The 18,534-nt window shown below is 39.2% G+C and overlaps 1 protein-coding gene across 1 annotated transcript; it reads right to left on the bottom strand.

The window, feature by feature from the left end:
* Positions 1-5,210: 5,210 nt before the first annotated feature.
* lrrc3b (leucine rich repeat containing 3B) lies at positions 5,211-16,927 on the bottom strand. Its single transcript, XM_046418365.1, has 2 exons — positions 16,618-16,927; positions 5,211-7,844 (listed from the first exon to the last, which is right to left on the bottom strand). The coding sequence occupies exon 2, from the start codon at positions 7,699-7,701 to the stop codon at positions 6,919-6,921; it is 783 nt and encodes a 260-aa protein (XP_046274321.1). The 5' UTR covers positions 7,702-7,844; positions 16,618-16,927; the 3' UTR covers positions 5,211-6,918.
* Positions 16,928-18,534: the final 1,607 nt, after the last annotated feature.

Raw genomic sequence — 18,534 nt, 5'->3', positions numbered from 1 at the left:
GCTTTCCATTGATAATTTTGTCATTGTTGGACAGTTGATTGTTGAGGCAGACAGGAAGTAAGAAGATAAACAAGGTTCCCCAGATCACATGAAATATGTTTTCTTAATCACTCAGTCACCATGAAATAACTGTGAGCTGTTTTTATTTTGTCATGGTTTGAATGTTTTGTCACTGTGAGTATAGCTGCATTCATGGTATATGAGAGTTGCCTTTGTTGTATCCACTGATTTGTATTTTGTGCAACCTGAACCTCACCTTGGCTCTAACTACGTTTTATCATCAATGAACTAATGCCAGCCACTAAGGGCAGTGGTATGAGAAGCACAGGGAAACACTATTCAAAAGGGAGAAATATTTTGGTACATCAACTTAATTAACAGTTTGAGAGGCTGCACTGCAGGTGGTTGATAGGTGGCGGCAAAGGCCACCTTCTTTGTTGAGGGAAGGTTGTTCCAGGTGGACATACATGGCTTTGTTCACCCCTCTCTCAAGCCATCTGTTTTCCCTGTCCAGGATGTCAACATTATTGTCCTGAAATGAATGTCCATTCTTCTCTGCAGAATCCTGGCCAGTGGGGTTGGCCCTCCTGTGATGGGCCATGCGTTTGCTGTTTTGTTTGGTCTCCCCAATGCACATGTCATAGTAGTCATCATTACACTGGATCACATATACGACATTGCTTAGTTTGGCTTTAGGAGTTTTGTCCTTAGGATGAACCAGTTTCTGTCCGAAGGTGTAGATGAGTTTGAAGTATACTGGAATGTCAAGTCTGGAGAAAATCCTCTGTAGTCTTTCAGACACTCCAGCCAGTGGACAGTGATGATTTTGCCCGTCTTATCTGTGCCCTCATTGATGGTAGCGATTTGATGAAGGTCCAGTTGGGGTACCCGCAAGTCCTAAGCATTGTCTTGATGTGTGTGTACTCCTTTATGCCCTCGGCTTTCTGTGGGTTGACAATTCATTTGACAAGCCACGCTACAGGTATGGGGGATGGGCGAGTCATTCACACCTGGACACATGAAACTCTAATGAGTCATATGATGGCTGTGTGCAACAGTAACCCATTCAACTATCATACAGTCACATGCTGGCTGGGAGGGTCTGTCATCTCAGTTTAATACCTGGAACTCCTATTCAATTCAATTCATTTATATAACACCTTTTACAATCAAAATTGTCTCTAGATGCTTTACAGAGACCCAGAGCCTGAACCTCCGAGCAAGCAGACAGTGGCAAGGAAAAACTCCCTTTTAACAGGAAGAAACCTTGAGCAGGACCCGGCTCACAAGGGAGAACCATCCTGCTGATAGTCGGCTGGGTGAAGGGGGGGGAGAAGAAGTAGACAGGACAGAGAGGATGAAAGAGAGAGAGAGAGAGAGAGAGAAACATACAGGTCATACATCCATAACTGAACTGAAGAAGCCTTTTGGATGAGAGGTGAAATGTCTTCACATTCGAACTAAAGTCCAGTTGCCCCAGGTTAAGCTCTTCTATGAATTAATTTCAAACTTTTCAAAAAAAAAAAAAAAAAGAAAGAAAATGAAAATGCAAACATACATCAGCGTGATAAGAACTACCTCTACTCCTCATCGAGATGTTTTACCTTCACTTTTGGGCAGCTTTTATCTACCTTTATATATGGTCAATGATTACACCACTCATTCCTTAAAAAAGCTTTACGGCATTACTCATTTATTTATTGCCAAAACCCATGTATTTATAAATCAACAGAGAAAGAAAATGTACTATGAACCGATGTATACCTCCTTTATTTCATTTTCTGTATGTCATGCCATTACAACACAACCATGACAGTCAGTTTTAACATTGTCACTATCAACTGTGCAACTTAGTCCATCACACCTGTCTGTTCATAGAAAACTGTGAAATTACAGTATAATTCAGCTTAACAGCTCTTCACATCAGCATGGTTGACCAGCATGGTTGAACTTTTTTTTTTCTTGCAAAATAAATCAGCTAATCCACTGGACAGTGAGAATCTAAACTAAGAGGCATATAAGTTTAGAACAAAGACCAGAGGTGGAGAAAAAAGAGGTAAATAAAAAAAATAAAATGGTGAGAGAAGTATTCAGGCACTTAGAAATACTCTCGAGTCCTTGGCTACACTGTGCTTCATTACATTGGACATGCATTTTATACCCTATCCAGTCACAAGGAATATGAGGTTGCCTCTACAAGACAAGGCTAAGGGGTGTAGCACATTCAGAAACAACTAATTAAAGGGATTTCAAGTATTTCACACAACATCAACGTTCCTATTTACACGTGATCCTAGTGTTTTTCTACCTACATACTGTCATTGCATATCCCCAAAGACGTCATTTTAACAACCATATTGTACAAATTTCGTGACAAACAATTATAACATGAACTGAAAGCAAATTTCACAAGTTATCAGCAATATCTAGTATCCAGCATGTCACCAATCATGTGCAGGATTTCTTATTATGATTTAAAGTAGGTAATATTAATAAAATGAGCTATTTGGTGAAGATCTTATTTCCTGTACCTTTACATATCAACATTGTCTTTCATGTGGGTTTCATTGGATTTCTCTTGTCCCTATATTTGAGTGAGCCTAAGCGGCTGTGATGGCATGGAAGCAATTTGAGAAAATGACAGCATCAATTTTCTCATCACCTGCTGCCGGGGACATTACTGTACACAGTGTTATTAAAGGGAAATGATGCATGCATTGGCTGCTTGGCTTGAATGGGGATGTTTGTATTAATTTGTCATGACTGAGATGATCGCATAGCCTGCCATCCCCATGTTTAAGACATCTGCCCTCCCTTGAAAGACCTGATAAGAGTGAAATGGAGAGAAGGCAAATGGTGACAATTACCAGCAACAGCATTGACTCTGAAGGACTGGAGTACCGGTAATCACAAAACACCAACAAGAGGAGTCCACTGACATTTAGTCTTGTGCTTACTTCTGATCAGTACAGATATACAAAGACCGAGTCTCACTGACAGGAGCTGACTAAAGACAACAGGAACAAACACAGACTTCACAAACCGAAGGAAGAAATGTACAGCACAACAAAGCAACAGCCTGTCTACAGATGTTAAACTATCACCACAAACCTTGGATTCATAACACTGAATAAGACACTCTCAGTTCTTAGGGTCTTTGACTAAATAATCTCAAATTAAGATCTGCTTATTAACTTTGTCCAGAGTATTCAGCTACATTTCACATTCCTCATCTGCAGAGGGAGTTTACATGAAACATATTCAGAGACAGTTCTGATGCCGCGTGCCAATGTTTGTTGTTTTCTACAATATCGAAGCATGGCAGCTAAGATATTATTAAGCTTTGGGAAACTTTGGAAAAAATGTGTACTTCACCTTGAAAGTAACTTAAACACCTAGCTAAGTTTAGGAAAATATTGTGGTTATGGTTATTAGAAAGGTGAATGTTAATTGCAGGGCTGAAAACACAGAAACTCAGTTTTCCTGCATCAAACTCAGAAGTGGTACAAACACTTCCATTACACTGACTTCGTTTACGCTGGACATAAATCATGAGGTGTGGATGCAATGTGGGCATAATTTCTAGGCTACAGGGTTGGTATTGGATGTGAATGTCCTCTGATCTGTATGACCATTTAACAATTCCTGGTCGATTATGAACCACTCCCCAGTCAGATTTGCGACTAGAAGTTGGATCTTACCAATTCGGACATTTGTCCTTGCTGTTTCACCAATGCAGTGAAAGAGGGGAGGTCCTTCCTTTAGGGTGTACTAGCAAATATCTAAAATTGCTGAATGGTTTGTGATAAATGCTGACTCCTTTGACTAGAAGACTTTGGCTGGATGTTCGGGCAGCTCATGTCCCACTGTGATACTATGACTGTCTCTGTTAATTATTGGTACCTACTCTGGCTTTATGGAGGGAATCTCATCATCCAATCCTGGTAAGTACCATCACATGTCACATAGTGACAATTTGCTTGTTACAACGAGAGATTAGGTCAAAACCTCTGGAAAAAGCAGCTAACAAAAAAACACTTGGAGGAATCTTTGGAATGGGGCATATCTTGCTGACCTGCAATAACATATTTGCTCTTCCACAGCACACTCAAGAGGGGACTCTGGGTGAGCTGGGACACTGGTATGGTCTTGTATTTTTCCTCAACTCTGGGCAAAAGACTGTTTAAGTGTTATTTTACTTAGCACCACAGCTCTATGTGGTTAAAACTGTCAAGGCTGCTTCAGCTCAGCTTGGGTCTGCTTTTTTGCACCTGTAGCCATACCTAACAGCGATGTCATGGTGTGCTACACTTTTCACTCACTATGAGACAGTGACGGAGAATCACTGGAGATTAGCAGAAACAAGCTTCTCAGGGGATGTCAACTTACTGTTTAAAGGAACAAACTCATGTCTATGCAGTTGTGACTCGGGGGATTTGGACTGCAAGACCATCAAGTTTTCAGTGTGACCGTAAAAAGATAAGAGGGAATCTGAAATGCTGTAGGCCCAGTGAAAATAAACTGAAATACCATATTCGAATACCATATATGGCACCGTAAACTTCAGTCATATGACATGTACCAATAACTGTGATACATGGACATAACAGTTTTCAAGATTCAAGATTTCTGTATCATATTATAGCATATTTTGTGAAATTTAAGCACTCCAAATAAAGGTTAAAACACAGGCATAGATTTAAATCATGCAACCCTCTATGGACACTTTTTGTAGGATGAAGTCTATGAGTACATTTCAAATGATTAGATTGTTTTAGATATTCTACATTTGATAAATGTGACATTAATTTTAAATTACATTTAAAAGATTAGTTAAAAAGCTGCCAGGCAGAGAAGTTGTTATATTATGAATAAATATGAATTGTATGTAGCAAAATCAAATACTTTTCAATCAAATAAGATGTTCAGTTTTTCTTGATTGTTTACTAATGTTTTGCATGCCAGGCCAACCAGTGCTGTTTCGTATGGAAAGTAATTGCTGTTGCCACTATGAAAGATATGGTTTGCTCAGTTTCTAATTATATCTGAAGAAAATTGTGTTGTAACTAGATATTTTCATATTATAATGACATATTACTGTTGCTACTACTACATACCAAATAATAACTAAGAAAAGGTTTTTTTGCTATGACAACGTATCACTTCATCAAGAAAAGTTCTCTTTATTACCCACAAGTGGTTTGTTTGGAAAAGATGTCATTATAACAATATCTTTTATAACATGAAAAAGATCTCAATAATGATAACATAATCTCTTTATTATGAGAAACTGAGCAGACTTCCTTAGCTGACAGCAGGGCCAACACTGTAGCCATTAATTTACCAGGCCATTTCAAGTTTAGCGTTATGATTATTACATTTTGTACATACTGTAACAAATAACACAATGCGGTCATTGAAAAGTAGTGCATGCTGTAGGCTATTTGCGCCAACGTTTGCCTCCACAGAGTGCATTATTTGTTAATAGCTGCATAAGCTGGAGTGCATTATCCTGCTTACTCCATGGCCACTTGCTACAATTAAAATATAACTTTGCTTAAATTTTGGGACAGTAAATTCTGGAAACTTATATTGGCACTTGTATTATCAATCTTGTGATGACTGTTACTTCCCTACTCAAGGAAACAAAGATACAAGGAGTAACCTAGCAAGAACTGAAATCATCAGCATTTCAGCTGTAGGACATTGCATCAGAGAATTATGGTTATCTGAAAATAAACCCTCTTTATGAAATGTAAAGAATGGCAAAAACACATATACTCATGGCAAGTCAAAATATTGAGATAGTAAGTCATTAATCTGAGATACTAAGCCATACTGACTATTTAAATAATCACTGCTTAATCATCACATATACAGTAAAATCTACCATTTTGTCATCACTTGAGTAGAAAAGTTAATATGTGAGTTATAGCCTACAGTTTTAATAACTGTTTTGTTCAATTTCCTCCTCAGTTTTTGGTGCCTTTTATGCCAGAACCTTGTTAAGGAAATCACTGGCTCTAAGCCAATTCAACCTGGATCATAATGGTTATGTATGAGGCGACTTTGACAAGCCAGCTTAAGCTAGCTCTGGTTTTGATTTACTATCTCTTAATTTTGTCTTTCTTAGCCTTTTGTCATTCAGACTTCTATAGATTCCAGTATTCTCCATAGCTGCTGTGTGATACGGTTTATGAAATGTTTTAATGAATTCTTGCCTACCCGCCTCTATCTTTCTGTATACAAAAGATAGGCCAACACAGTTCAAGGCAAGCAGGATGATAAGACTACTTTATACCTCATATCGGCATACCTCACATCCAAGGCTTTAATGATCTGAAATATTAAACATTAAAGAGGCAGGTCATGGATTCAGAGATGCTGAAATTTCAATGCTAAACTGTCAATGTAGATATTTAATCTACTTTTAAGTGGTATGAAAGATGTGACTGTTTCAGCAAGTGTTTGCAAAACTCAATGTAAATTTTATTGTGAGCTTTGAGAGCAAAATGAAGGCTCTGGGAAATTAAGTTTAGGGTGTCATATTTTACAAATATTTTTTGTTTTTTATCAGGTATACCAGATTTCAGATTTAATCTACAAAAATCATTACCATGTCAATATTCAAACCTGAGATTGAAAATTTCAAAACTCCATATGCAATTTCTGTAGAAAAGATTATGTTGGTGTTAAACTATTAGACTTTGTGGCCTCCCTTTTCATCTCATCTCAGATCAGTCATGAACAAACCCTGGTAAGGACCAATGACAAAATTTCCAAAATACAAAGATTTCTCAACACATTTGATGCACGCATCACCTAAAATTTTGAGATAGTAAACATTATAAATTTGGGTCCTATTACATTTTGGTGTTCATTAGGTTCGTGTGGGAGACAGTCACTCCAACATTGCTGTCAGACAACAGTGCTTATGTCGTCAGACTCGTCAGGTTTCTTAGGCTTGCTGGGGAGAGACTTGAGGTACTCCAGATGGCGACGGGCATCTTCCTGGTTCTGACGGACATAATACACCACATATGAAATGACCATAGCAAACCAACCAAACATGGTCACCAGCATAGCATAGTCTGTTGTCCTTTTGGCCAGATTACAGAGGTCTGTGTCCACTGCCAAGAAAGGTCGTCCCTCCTGATCAAGAAGCTCTGAGCTCCTGCAGAGAACCCGGGCAGCGGCGTCGTGGTTGTGGGCCATTCCACCGATGGCCTGCTGGAGGGCACAGTCACAATGCCAGGGGTTATCATCCACAATGACACGGGCCTTGAGCCGAGCAAAGGCATCCTTGTGTACGCTAGTGATGTGGTTGTGGGAGAGGTCCAGCACCTGTAATGTCGCCTCTATTCCACTGAACGCACCTTCCCCTAAAGTCTCCACTGCATTATATGAAAGGTTGAGTTCCCTCAAAAGCCGAAGTCCTTGGAAGGTTTGATCTGGCACAGCGCCGATCTGGTTGTGGTCTAGCCTCAGCAGAACGGTGTCGACTGGGAGGCTGGGGGGGATCTCTTTGAGGCGGGACTGACTGCAGGTAACATTGAAGCCATGGAGATGAGGGTCGCGTTGGCAGATGCAGCCTTTTGGACACATGCTGGCCGAGGGGAAGCATAGGGCCATGAGGACAAGGCTCTGAAGGAGCAGGCACATGGGGATGGAGCGCGACAGCCACAAGTCCAGTAGAGTCATACTGACCGGCAGTCAGCAGCATCCCGCCGGGGGCCACAGCACCGCCACGGGCCCCTTACACACATCGCATAGTGGTGACTGGTCTTCACTGTCTGTCCACTTGTGACAATAAAGTGTGAACAATTATCATGCTGCCTTGATACCTGAAACAAGATCATATAGAAAGACAGTGTGAACAAACAAGGTTTCAGCATTTTATCTATTGTGACATTTTATGTGTTGTTCTGTTTGTCATTATCACCATCATGGGCTCCAAATTTTGATATTTAACTTTATGTGATTGCTGGCAATTTGTTTGGGGATATCATGATCAGGATTTTGGCCCTGATCCTGATCGAGACCTTTAGAATTAGGCATTTGCTGATACAAAGTTCAATTCAATATTTATGTATATGTATCTGACACGCTGGATTCATTCCTGTAGCCTTCTGAATCAGACACACTATTTTTTCAAAAGGTACTTTTGCAAGCTCCTGGTTCTAAAATCACAAGTTTATAAGTTTAAATTATTGATATATTATGAATGAAAGTTAATATATTAATATTGACATGATGCAGTCTGCTAGTAAGGGTGGAGAACAAAATTAGAAAATTTTAAAAAAAGTTGGAAAATGTACGCAAAGGATCAAAAGTTCAGGTCTTCCTTGCATTATGATTCCTTACATGTAAAATAATTTAGTTTGCTCAAAATACTGGTTTTCTGTCACAGTTTGATCTGTCATTTTTGAGGCAAGAACTGGGCAGGATGCATGCATGCAGATGCAACGACCTGTAGCTCCTTCTACTTCAAGCCTCCTTCAGTTTGATTTCATTTAAAGGGAATGACTAAAGCAGCAGATTTATTGGGAAGCATACTGCACACAGCACCTTTCAACCAGACCAGCCAGACTGAAATGAGACAAAAGAAACTGCGAATCACAAAACCCGTATTTAATTTTAGGAATATCATAATCATTGTCGAAAATTGTGAAATGCACAAGTTCTTAGTCAGATAACATCAGTTTTCTTGAGAGGGGAATCCATATGGTCTCAGAACCCCAAGACTATATAAAACCTCCAGTTAGCTAGTTATCCAGTAGCTAAATTTGACAAGGGTTAAATTACCACTGAATATATCTTTTTTACTCTGTTGCTACAGAGAACAATGTAAGAACAGTTTGTCTTAATCTTGCGTTGTCTCAAGACATGGAAGAACAAATCAAATTAACTGTACAGTTTGCAAACAGAAGACTATATTAATTATAAATGAGTTTTGATTTATACTTTGTATTTATATTAATTTCCTGGGATGAACAGAGGTCGAGCTGAAAAATGGTAAGCTTACACCATCAGGAGGTGTTCAACAATAATGTCTTACAAGATACATGGGATCATCTGTTTTCTGCAGCACAGGACCAGTGGCAGCTTCCACATCAAGCTGTTCATCCAGCTGCTGCTCTGTCATGAGAGGCAAAACCTGTTGTTGAATGCAAAAAGGCTTTGTGGTGGACCTATTAAGCCAACACTGTCTAACTAACATGTGGCCTCATTATTACTGTTCATTAAAACAACATCATAAATCACCTCCCTACTACTGATTTGTTCATAACGTGAATAACAAAAGCTGTTTGTGGATCCACAGAGAGTGGACAACATGGCAGAAATATCCTCAAAAGTAGGAACCAATGCAGCATTCTGCACAATTTCAAAGAATAGTAAGTTCATGTTAACAAGTTGCTAGTTAGCTACTGGTAAACCTTAACCTTATTGTTCAACTGGTGAAACACAGGGTGTTTTCTATTGTGAAACAGTGTATTTGTTGCAGAAGTCAGCACTGATGGCAACTATTCATTAAAAATACAAAACAACATTTTGGTTATTTCCTCATATGCATATAGTAATGGAACAAAAGGCAGTCACATGACCTGTGAGATGAGAGCTGTAGACGACAGGCTGTACACCTTAAACTCTTCAGCAAATTAAGCAACTTTACTGTGTCCTATTGCTGTGCAGAAAACCTGGCTCAGCATCTGGCAGCTTCATTGGAATGCCAAGCTGACTTGAATTCAAGTTTGAAATTTTTGGGTCCAATTATCAACAATATGTGGGAACAGTTAGAGAGAGAAGAATGACTGCTTCCTGCCTTCAGTGAAACATGGTGGAGGGTCTGTCCTGGTTTGGGGCTGCATTTCTGTCAGTGGTGTTAGCGATACTGTCTGAACTGATGGGATCATGAATGCTGAAAAGTACAGACAGCTTTTGATTCATCATGCCATTCCTTCTGGAAAGCGCCTTATTGGGAATGGTTTTATATTTTAGCATGATAACAATCCCAAGCACACTGCCAATGCAGTGAAATCATACTTGGAGTGAAAAACAGCTGATAAAACACTGACAGTCCTAGACTGCACAGAGTCCAAACCTGAATATTATAGAGGCAGTATGGGATCACCTGCACAGAAAAAGAAATAAAATACAGCCTATCTGAAGAAGAACTCTGGAAAGTGCTGAAAGAAGCCTGTTATAATATACCAGAGGATTACTTTAGAAAAACTCACCACAGTCTCTCCAAAAGACTCAGTGAATAGGAATATCACACTAAATACTGACTTTTGCCTGTAGAAGCCATTATATTCTAAAAGTTGTGTTTTTTATTAATTTTGTGTACATATTTCCTGTATTTTCTGTTTGTATCTTAATAAAGAGACTGAAAAATAAATATGGATGGTCATTAAAAGTTTCTCTTGTTCCTCTTGTTTCGCTTGTCAGCTGGAATAGACTCCTGTCCCCCCGTGATCCTGGTGGATAAGCGGTATAGAAGATGTATGGATGGATGGATGAACTTGGGAAATAAAGCAAAAGAGGTCCCATGGACATTAAAACTGGTACATAAAAAATGTGAAAAAAACACAATAATTAATTGGCTACTCTACATTGTCCCTAGGTGTGAGTGTGAGAGTGTGTGGTTGTCTGTCTTTGTGTGTCAGCCCTGCGATTGACTGGCGATCAGTCCAGGGTGAACCCCGCCTCTCGCCTGTAGTCAGCTGGGATAGGCTCCACCCCCCGTGACCCTGACGGATAAACGGTACAGAAAATGGATGGATGGGTGAATGGACATAATGAGTATATGACATGAATGATTTCAGTGAATACTCATACCTTCTGGTCAGTGGTGGGCCATGTGAAGAGTTTAGAACAAGATCCATCTTGAAGGTGTTCACAATCTACTTGTTGAGCAAATCATAGAGGTTGTGAAAAACTAATAATAAGTAGTTATTTATAAACCCTTACTCTGATGTAGAATACTATACTATCTAACCTAGCAAACCTGATGTACATAATTTGCTGGTTATGTAGGGGTACTGCAATCATGCATCCAAGCGTGAAGTGAACTTTACAGCACACTGATTAGTCTAGTTTAGTTCAATCTCCTTTACCATCTCAAGATTGTCTCAAGATCACCCCTCACCTAACTACATTCTTGCCTGCCTGCCAAACGTGTGGGGGGCCCTCCTGAGAACAGTCTTGTATGTGTTCACATCCTTGGTCAATAGAGCTGATTCTGATAGAACGCAAAGCTGTACTCTTAATAGTGAACTACAAATTGTAAAGCATGGATGCTTCATACACATCTTGAGTCTGGCAGCACATAAGATTAGTGTCACCAATTCAGTATCTGAGCAAATGTGAAATATGGCCACAATCTGTCCTTCTGTTCCTGTGTTATGGTGTTGAAGGACAGAATTTGAATTTGTTACAATTAGTGCATAAATTCTCAAATGATGGCCAAAAGCAGTTTTGCGAGATTGCAGCGACCTTTGACTGCCAAACTCTGATCAGTTCATCCTTGAGTCTAAGAGGACCTGTGTGCCACATGTAATGAAATTCCCTCACCGTGGCTGTCACCAGCGTGGATGCCAAAAAACTGAGCTGTCAAAGAGAATTTGCAGCCATTAGCCTGACAGGCCTTTCAGAAGAAACGAATATTCTACCGTGTGATGTCTTATAGATTATATTAACAACAGCTCTGTTCTAGAATAAAGTCCTAAACAGCTCAAGGCCCTTTGTTATTTTAGTTACATATTTTTTAAAAATAGCTTTGTTTAAAAGATATGATATTCTATATTTCTCTATTAACAAGGATTGGGTATTGTGTGTATCAAAGGCTGATGTATGTTATTCTTCTGTGCCATACAGTTCCATTGTTGTTGAAAAACTATTAAAACACATCAATGAGCCACACTGTTTTGTCAAATTCCAAAATGTGTCCAAAATGCGCTGTGGAAGATGGGAGTGGGTGGTCAATATTTTGACCCCAGGTTTACAAAAGAGAACCCAATTTAATTACTGAATTTTGCAGATGAACAGCTGGGCAGAGGCAAGTCCAGAAGGGGGGCCCAAGGTAGCCTGGGCCACTCCTAAATCTCGTTGGCTATTATCTTCTCCATTTAATGGCTATATTTTCATTTTAGGCAGAAAGCCAATACTATTAATTTTCCTGTTATTAGCCTGATACATTATCACCGTTTGATATTGCGAAATAATATAAATGAATGTCAGAAACGTTAATGCGGTCTTATATGTTATATAAGAGCATATTTCAGCAGTATATTACTGCGGATTACCTTCTTAAGCCACTGCTAAAACCTGATCTGCTGTCTCCTTCACGTGAGGTATAAGGCCCTGTAACCTTCTGAACTAGCCTCCCATCCTTTCTCATCTCATCTACAGGCTGCACAAGCTAAACACTTCAGCTGTATTTAAAACTAATGTATTTCAGCATCTGAAATCGTCCGTTTGGCATTTGGTTGGGCCCCAAATTGTATACAGGAGGGTTATCAGTGGATTCATTCTACATAGGGATTTGTATAATTCTCTGAAATTTTAAGTTTTGGAAAGGTAGAACAAAAGTGGTTTTCCTACAGAGAATATAAAGCAGTGTGCTCAAGCAAGACATCAGAGATTCTCAAGCAACATTTCCTCAAGAGTTCAGTTTTTTTCAGTATTTCAAAGATTCTTGGCCTAGGTTATGAAACCTCCCACTATTATTCATTGACTATGTACCGGCCAATTAAGGTGCCTAATGATTCAAGGTTGGCACGGGATAAAGAATTCAGTGTCCCATTCACTGAGAGAGAAATGCTGCTGAGAGTAATTTAAAAATCTACTAAGGGATGTCAGAGCCTTTCAGCAGCAAATGTATGGTCATAATAGAGAGATTACATGCATTAAGACTGGTTTGATGACTTGCAACTTAAAAGAAATATGAACATTTTGGTTGTGGCTTAAATCTGGTTTTAGGTCCAAGTATTATTATGAGACTGCTGCTCGGCCGCTGCTGGGTACAGTCAATGTCAAATGCTCTACTATCACTCCATTTCATCCATTTCATTACTTTCACAAAAGTGGAAAATGAGAATGTAATATGGGTGTTATGTAGGCTATAGCACTGTCCATGTTGATAGTTTTTTAAAGTGTTATGAAAATGATAATTTCATGATGGAGAGATGAGCCAAGGATAAGGAGAGGAGAGGAAAAAGGATGACTGGAAATGCAATCAGTTTTCAGACTTGGAATTCTTTTTGGGTGGGGGCTGACCAAACCCGCAATCATTCTTCATACGTGCTACAGGTTTTTAACTGATTATGAAACTACCTGCTCAATTCATACTGATGCCTGGCTATTTCAGTAAAACTGATCATAATGCATGCCATTTGGTTGGATTCCCACAAAAATCATAACATTAGTAGGGAATGTTAACTTAATCTTTGTTACTATTTCCTAGAAACCGAATCTGTTCAACATAGGCTTACATGTAACCTGCTTTGTTTCACTGTCATATTACAGTTGTTAATCCTACATATCCACAAATAGACACATTACCTCATCCCAATGCATTCTGCAAACAGCTGGGCTTAAAAAATTAAAATAGTATTAAACATACACTTCTAAAACAAATATCCAGATCAAGACTTCAGGACATAAACATTAATATTAATGTTTCTCTGTTTATGTTAGCCATACATATAACATGACTGTAACATTAAAATACAGTATTTTAGAACTGCAAACTGTGACTAGGGTCATATGTAAGATTGTTAACTTTGAGTTGATTTAATCAGTTATATGACTCAAACCATTCATCATGATTAGCAAAACATATTGACAAAATGTCAACATGCTTAAAATGGAACTAATATACAGGTCTGCTTCAAACACACTATTCGTTTGCACATTCAGCCACAGGATAATAACTGACTGCAATCAGAATGTTTCTGCTTTTCCTCAGAAGGGAGGAGCTCACAATCACAGAATCATAAGCCTGCTAGTGAGAAGCACTTAGACTACTGTCCCTCTGATTGGTACTGTTTTGTTTTTTTTTTCTTTCAGCAGAATAAATTATAAAGGCAAGACTGGTGGGCATGTTACACACTCCAAACCCCTGCTTCACTGCTATTACAGGTTAGATCATGAAAGGTCAGATCACCTTGCCTGTGACAATTACATGATATGTAATCAGCTAGGAGGCTAAAATATCAAACTGCCAACCGCTGTCAATATGCACTGGGCTGAAGCAGAAAAAGACTGATAAGCCTCATGCTGAAGCAGTTATTTAGGTCAAAATTTTCACAACTGCTACACACCAAGTGAAAAATCTCCTATGAATCCCCTGCAAACTACCTGCTCAGCAAGCAAACGGCAAATAGCTGGTGAGCACAGCGGAGCAAGACAGTTTTTCAATTAAACACGTGAATAAATAAGAAACTAATCAGTGGTGAAAATAACTGAGTTGGAGTCCTAGACATGACTGTCCTCTCCTGCTAATAACCAGTCCAGCCGTGGCCTAGAGGTTGGAGAAGCGGCTTGCGATCCGAGGGTCACCTGTTCGATTCGCTCCACCACACCCAAATTTTTCCTGCCCCACCGGACGGGCAGGAAAAATTTGGGTGTGGTGGAGCGATTAAAAATTGCCCCCCCCCCCCCCCCTCCATTAGCCGGCTGATGTGCCCTTGAGCAAGACACATAACCCCCCAATATGCTCCCTGGCAGCTTGTCTGCTCCTGTGTGTGTTTCACTGCATGTAATTTGCCACGTGTTGCATGTGTGTTCAACTAAGGATGGGTCAAATGCAGAAGACGAATTCAGTGTGTGTGTGTAAAAATATATACACTGTCAATAAAGCTGATTCTTCTTCAGCAATTCTACTGTGAACATGCTACGGCCCAAACTGTATCACAGAAGTGAAGAACCTTACGTATTGGCAACATGCTCAGTCACAGAGTTGCTATTTTTGTTAACTGATTAATCATTTGTCATTTTCAAACAAAAATGGCAAACATTTGCTGGTTTCAGCTTCTTAAAAGGATTTGTTGCTTTTCTTTGTTATTTATGATAGTAAATGAAGAGTCTTTGGGCTTTGGACTGCAGCCTGAAGACGTCACTTTAGGTTCTGGGAAACTGTGATGAAAACCTGACAAAATACGTCTTTGAGAATTTATAAAATAAACGATTAACTGGTTAATCGTGAAAATACCCCTACTCGGTAAAATATAGCAAGACTTAACCTCTTCTTTTCAGTGTAAGACGAGCATTCCACTAGTTATTTATTTTAACTGAAGCTTTTAAAATCGGTTCCCATGTTTTTTCACTGTTCCTTCCAGAGTACGACAAGGTCTATAAGGAAAACGAATAATTCAGCCTATTTCGGTATTTTTCGGAACACCCAGTGACATCACGTCTAATAAAACATTAAATGGACAAATTTGGTGTTCTCTGCGCAAAAAAAGAACAGCACTTCATATAGGCCGTGATTTACCTTGCCTGTCAAGAGTCTGGTTGCCGTGTTTGACTGATTATATGGAATAACCAATATAAAGCAAAACAAAAGATTCTGACCAGGATGCACCTGAGGTCTGCGAGGACAGCAGCGATGAGAATCTCCGGAGAATCCAGCTGCTGTCTCACATGTGGAAACCCCGCCTGCCTTAACCCAACTATTTAATTGCCGCATATATGTGATCCTTCTAAAGCTGTGCTATCATATGACAGATAGGGCTCTGCAAACACACACTGTCGCTTCTATGACCCGAGCAAACAATAGCATATAACACAACAATTAGCTTCCCAAACAGACGTAATGTTATCAGCGCTTCCAGTCCAGTAAACCGAACGCTGTCTTAACAATGTCCCCGATACGCCCCGAAAATGGAAAGAACGTCACGCAGAACACCATTTAATTATACAGTAATTTAGCATACCCACCTTAATTGACAAGCAATTGTAGAAAATTTCGTAGAATAAGACTCCGATTCCAAACCTATAGGAGGAATTTTGTTTCTCGGCAAACACGAAAGCACAGCCCACCGTATTTATTTCAATGACATTTTAACTTTTATAAATGGTTAGCACAAGTCGCTGCCGCCCTCAGCAGTGTGTTCCATTGGAGAAAGACCGTAAGAACCTGCAGGCGAGGCAGAAATAAAGTTGGAATTTTGCAAAAAACAAAAAGCTGATCGTGGGTTTTTAATAAGCCGAATGAATGCGTGCCTTCAAAACCGTACAATTCATGTTTGATTATGTTTTATATGTTGTACCATTTTGGTAAGAGCCAACGAAACATAGAATAGAATTTTTTTCAAATGGCGTCTGGCAGGACGTTCCCAGTGAAAACATCACGCATCAGCCTACCTGAACTGCTCACACCAAATTAAAGCTTAATGTGTAATGTCCAGTTGTGTCAAAAGGCAAAATGTCAAGCATGAGTACACGTTAATAATCACCCAATAACTACATTTTACATCAAATATATCAAAAGATAAAAAAATAAAATCCTCCAGGCAACATTACAACAGCAGCGACCACAACAGAGGACACATAACACAAGCAGAACACAGCAGAGACAGGCACAGGAGCAACAGGCGACACAAGTCTCCTCACCTGCACACGCGCTCATTAGCTGGAGAACACGAAACGTTCATATCATACGAAGCAGTTCATACAGGTTGTGAACACAGCCTGCCTGCTGTAGTATCCGCTCACTGATGCACAAGTCGCAGTGTGAACTCACATCTTTACCTTCCAGTATAAAGCACGGCACAGGAGTGAATGGGAAGAAAGGGAGGGGCTCTTTGTGTGAAGTCACCGTCCAATAAAGACAACGGCACTTCCGATCTCAAACATTAGAAGAAAACCTTATGCAAATTGATGTTCGCAAGCACAAACGGATTTAGGTTTTGTTCTCTGGGTAATAAAATGGATTTTGTCATGTTCGTCAAAATTGTGTTTTTGTGTTTTCTCAGCCGTGCTGTAAACTCATGTGTCTCAAAACATTTGCTAAACGGAAAAGGTGTAGAAACCAGTTTGAGAAGTGGACAGTGTATCAGAGTTGAACAGTCATCCCCATACGTAGGGCTGGAGTGAGATGTTTGAAGGTCCCTAAGTAAAAATAAGATGCTGAGCCCTTACTGACCTCCAGTTTTCCCAATAGTTTCCCATCTTTTTCACAGCCGTTACAAATAACTTCTGAATAAAAATCTGTTTCATTTTTAGGCACAATAACTATTTGGTTAGATTGAGAGAAAACATCATTGGGTTAAATCACTACCTTGTGAAGGCCATAGGACAATAGTTGTCTTAAAATAAATTAGTGTTGACTATCCTTTGGAAACAGTGAACAACACTTTACAGTGTTAAAGCCTGATGATTACTGAGCCTGTCCACCCACCCCAGTCTGTCTATATGTGCACTTTGTCACTCTATAACTTCACCTGGTTTACTTTGTCGCTTTAACATTAAGACATTTGTCATTTTTTGGGAGGACAGTTTCATTCAGAGCTATACTGTAACTTCAGTTTATGGGACAGAGAAAGCAGGACTGCTTCAACCCAGGTTTCCTGTGTGTCAGTTTGTTCTAATTTGGTCGAGCAAAATTTTACTTCATCTTATTTTATTAGTCTAGGTTTATTCAAATTTTATTTCCTATTTCCCTTCATGCTCCTACTTTGAATTTATTTGGAATTACCATTTATTCAGTTGCAGACTGACAGTTTTGATCTTAATGGTCAGCTTCTACCTCTTCTGGCGCTTGACATTTCAACCGCCAAATGTGCATGTGACATGAGCCATCAAGCCTCCTTCTACCCTTGTGAAAGGGCACACTGGAATTATTTATCTGACTTTACTGACCTTTACTTAACTGCAAAAATAATATGATTGACTTTGCTCAAATATTGGTAGGTTCAGTTATGTCCTGCTGAAAAAAATGTTCATATGTAAAGCTATGCTCTTGGATACATTAGTTAGTTTTCATACATTTGAATTCTCAATATTTAGGACAGAACCTGACTGTTTCAACCACTTATATAAAACTTACACTTCAGCTTTGTGTTCTTTTGCCTATGTAGGACTTCTGTTACAACTTATTTGAATTAAATCTTACTCTTAATAGGAGATAATTTCATTTTAACTTTTAAGATATCTACTATGTTCATTGTTTATTTGATAAATGTGGGTAAAATTACTCTTCTCTGCAAATCAGAAAACGCTCTTTTATTTTGAAAACAGAATCACCTGGTTTCCTGGTACTATGGATAACCGCAATGACTTTATGCAGCTGTTGTGTTCATTAACAGAGCAGATTGAATGAATGGAAAGTCATCATTTGGCAGATGGGTAATAGGTCTAGCATATGCATGCGTTAATGACCTCTATAATATCTAAAATATAACACGGTCGATCGGGGTTATAACATCTATGATATCAAAGTTATAAGACACATAAGGCTTTAGCTGAATGTGACACCGTGCTGTGGAATGTTAAAGTTATGGGTGGTATTTTCTCATCAAGTTGTCCCAG

This window comes from Scatophagus argus, chromosome 17, assembly GCF_020382885.2.
Source record: "Scatophagus argus isolate fScaArg1 chromosome 17, fScaArg1.pri, whole genome shotgun sequence".
NCBI lineage: Eukaryota > Metazoa > Chordata > Actinopteri > Scatophagidae > Scatophagus > Scatophagus argus.
The sequence above is the reverse complement of the archived record's forward strand: the minus strand, read 5'-3'. Positions and strand labels throughout refer to the sequence as shown.

Excerpts from the sequence above, each read along its gene's own strand:
- lrrc3b (XM_046418365.1), bottom strand. The coding sequence starts at position 7,701 with ATGACTCTACTGGACTTGTGGCTGTCGCGCTCCATCCCCATGTGCCTG.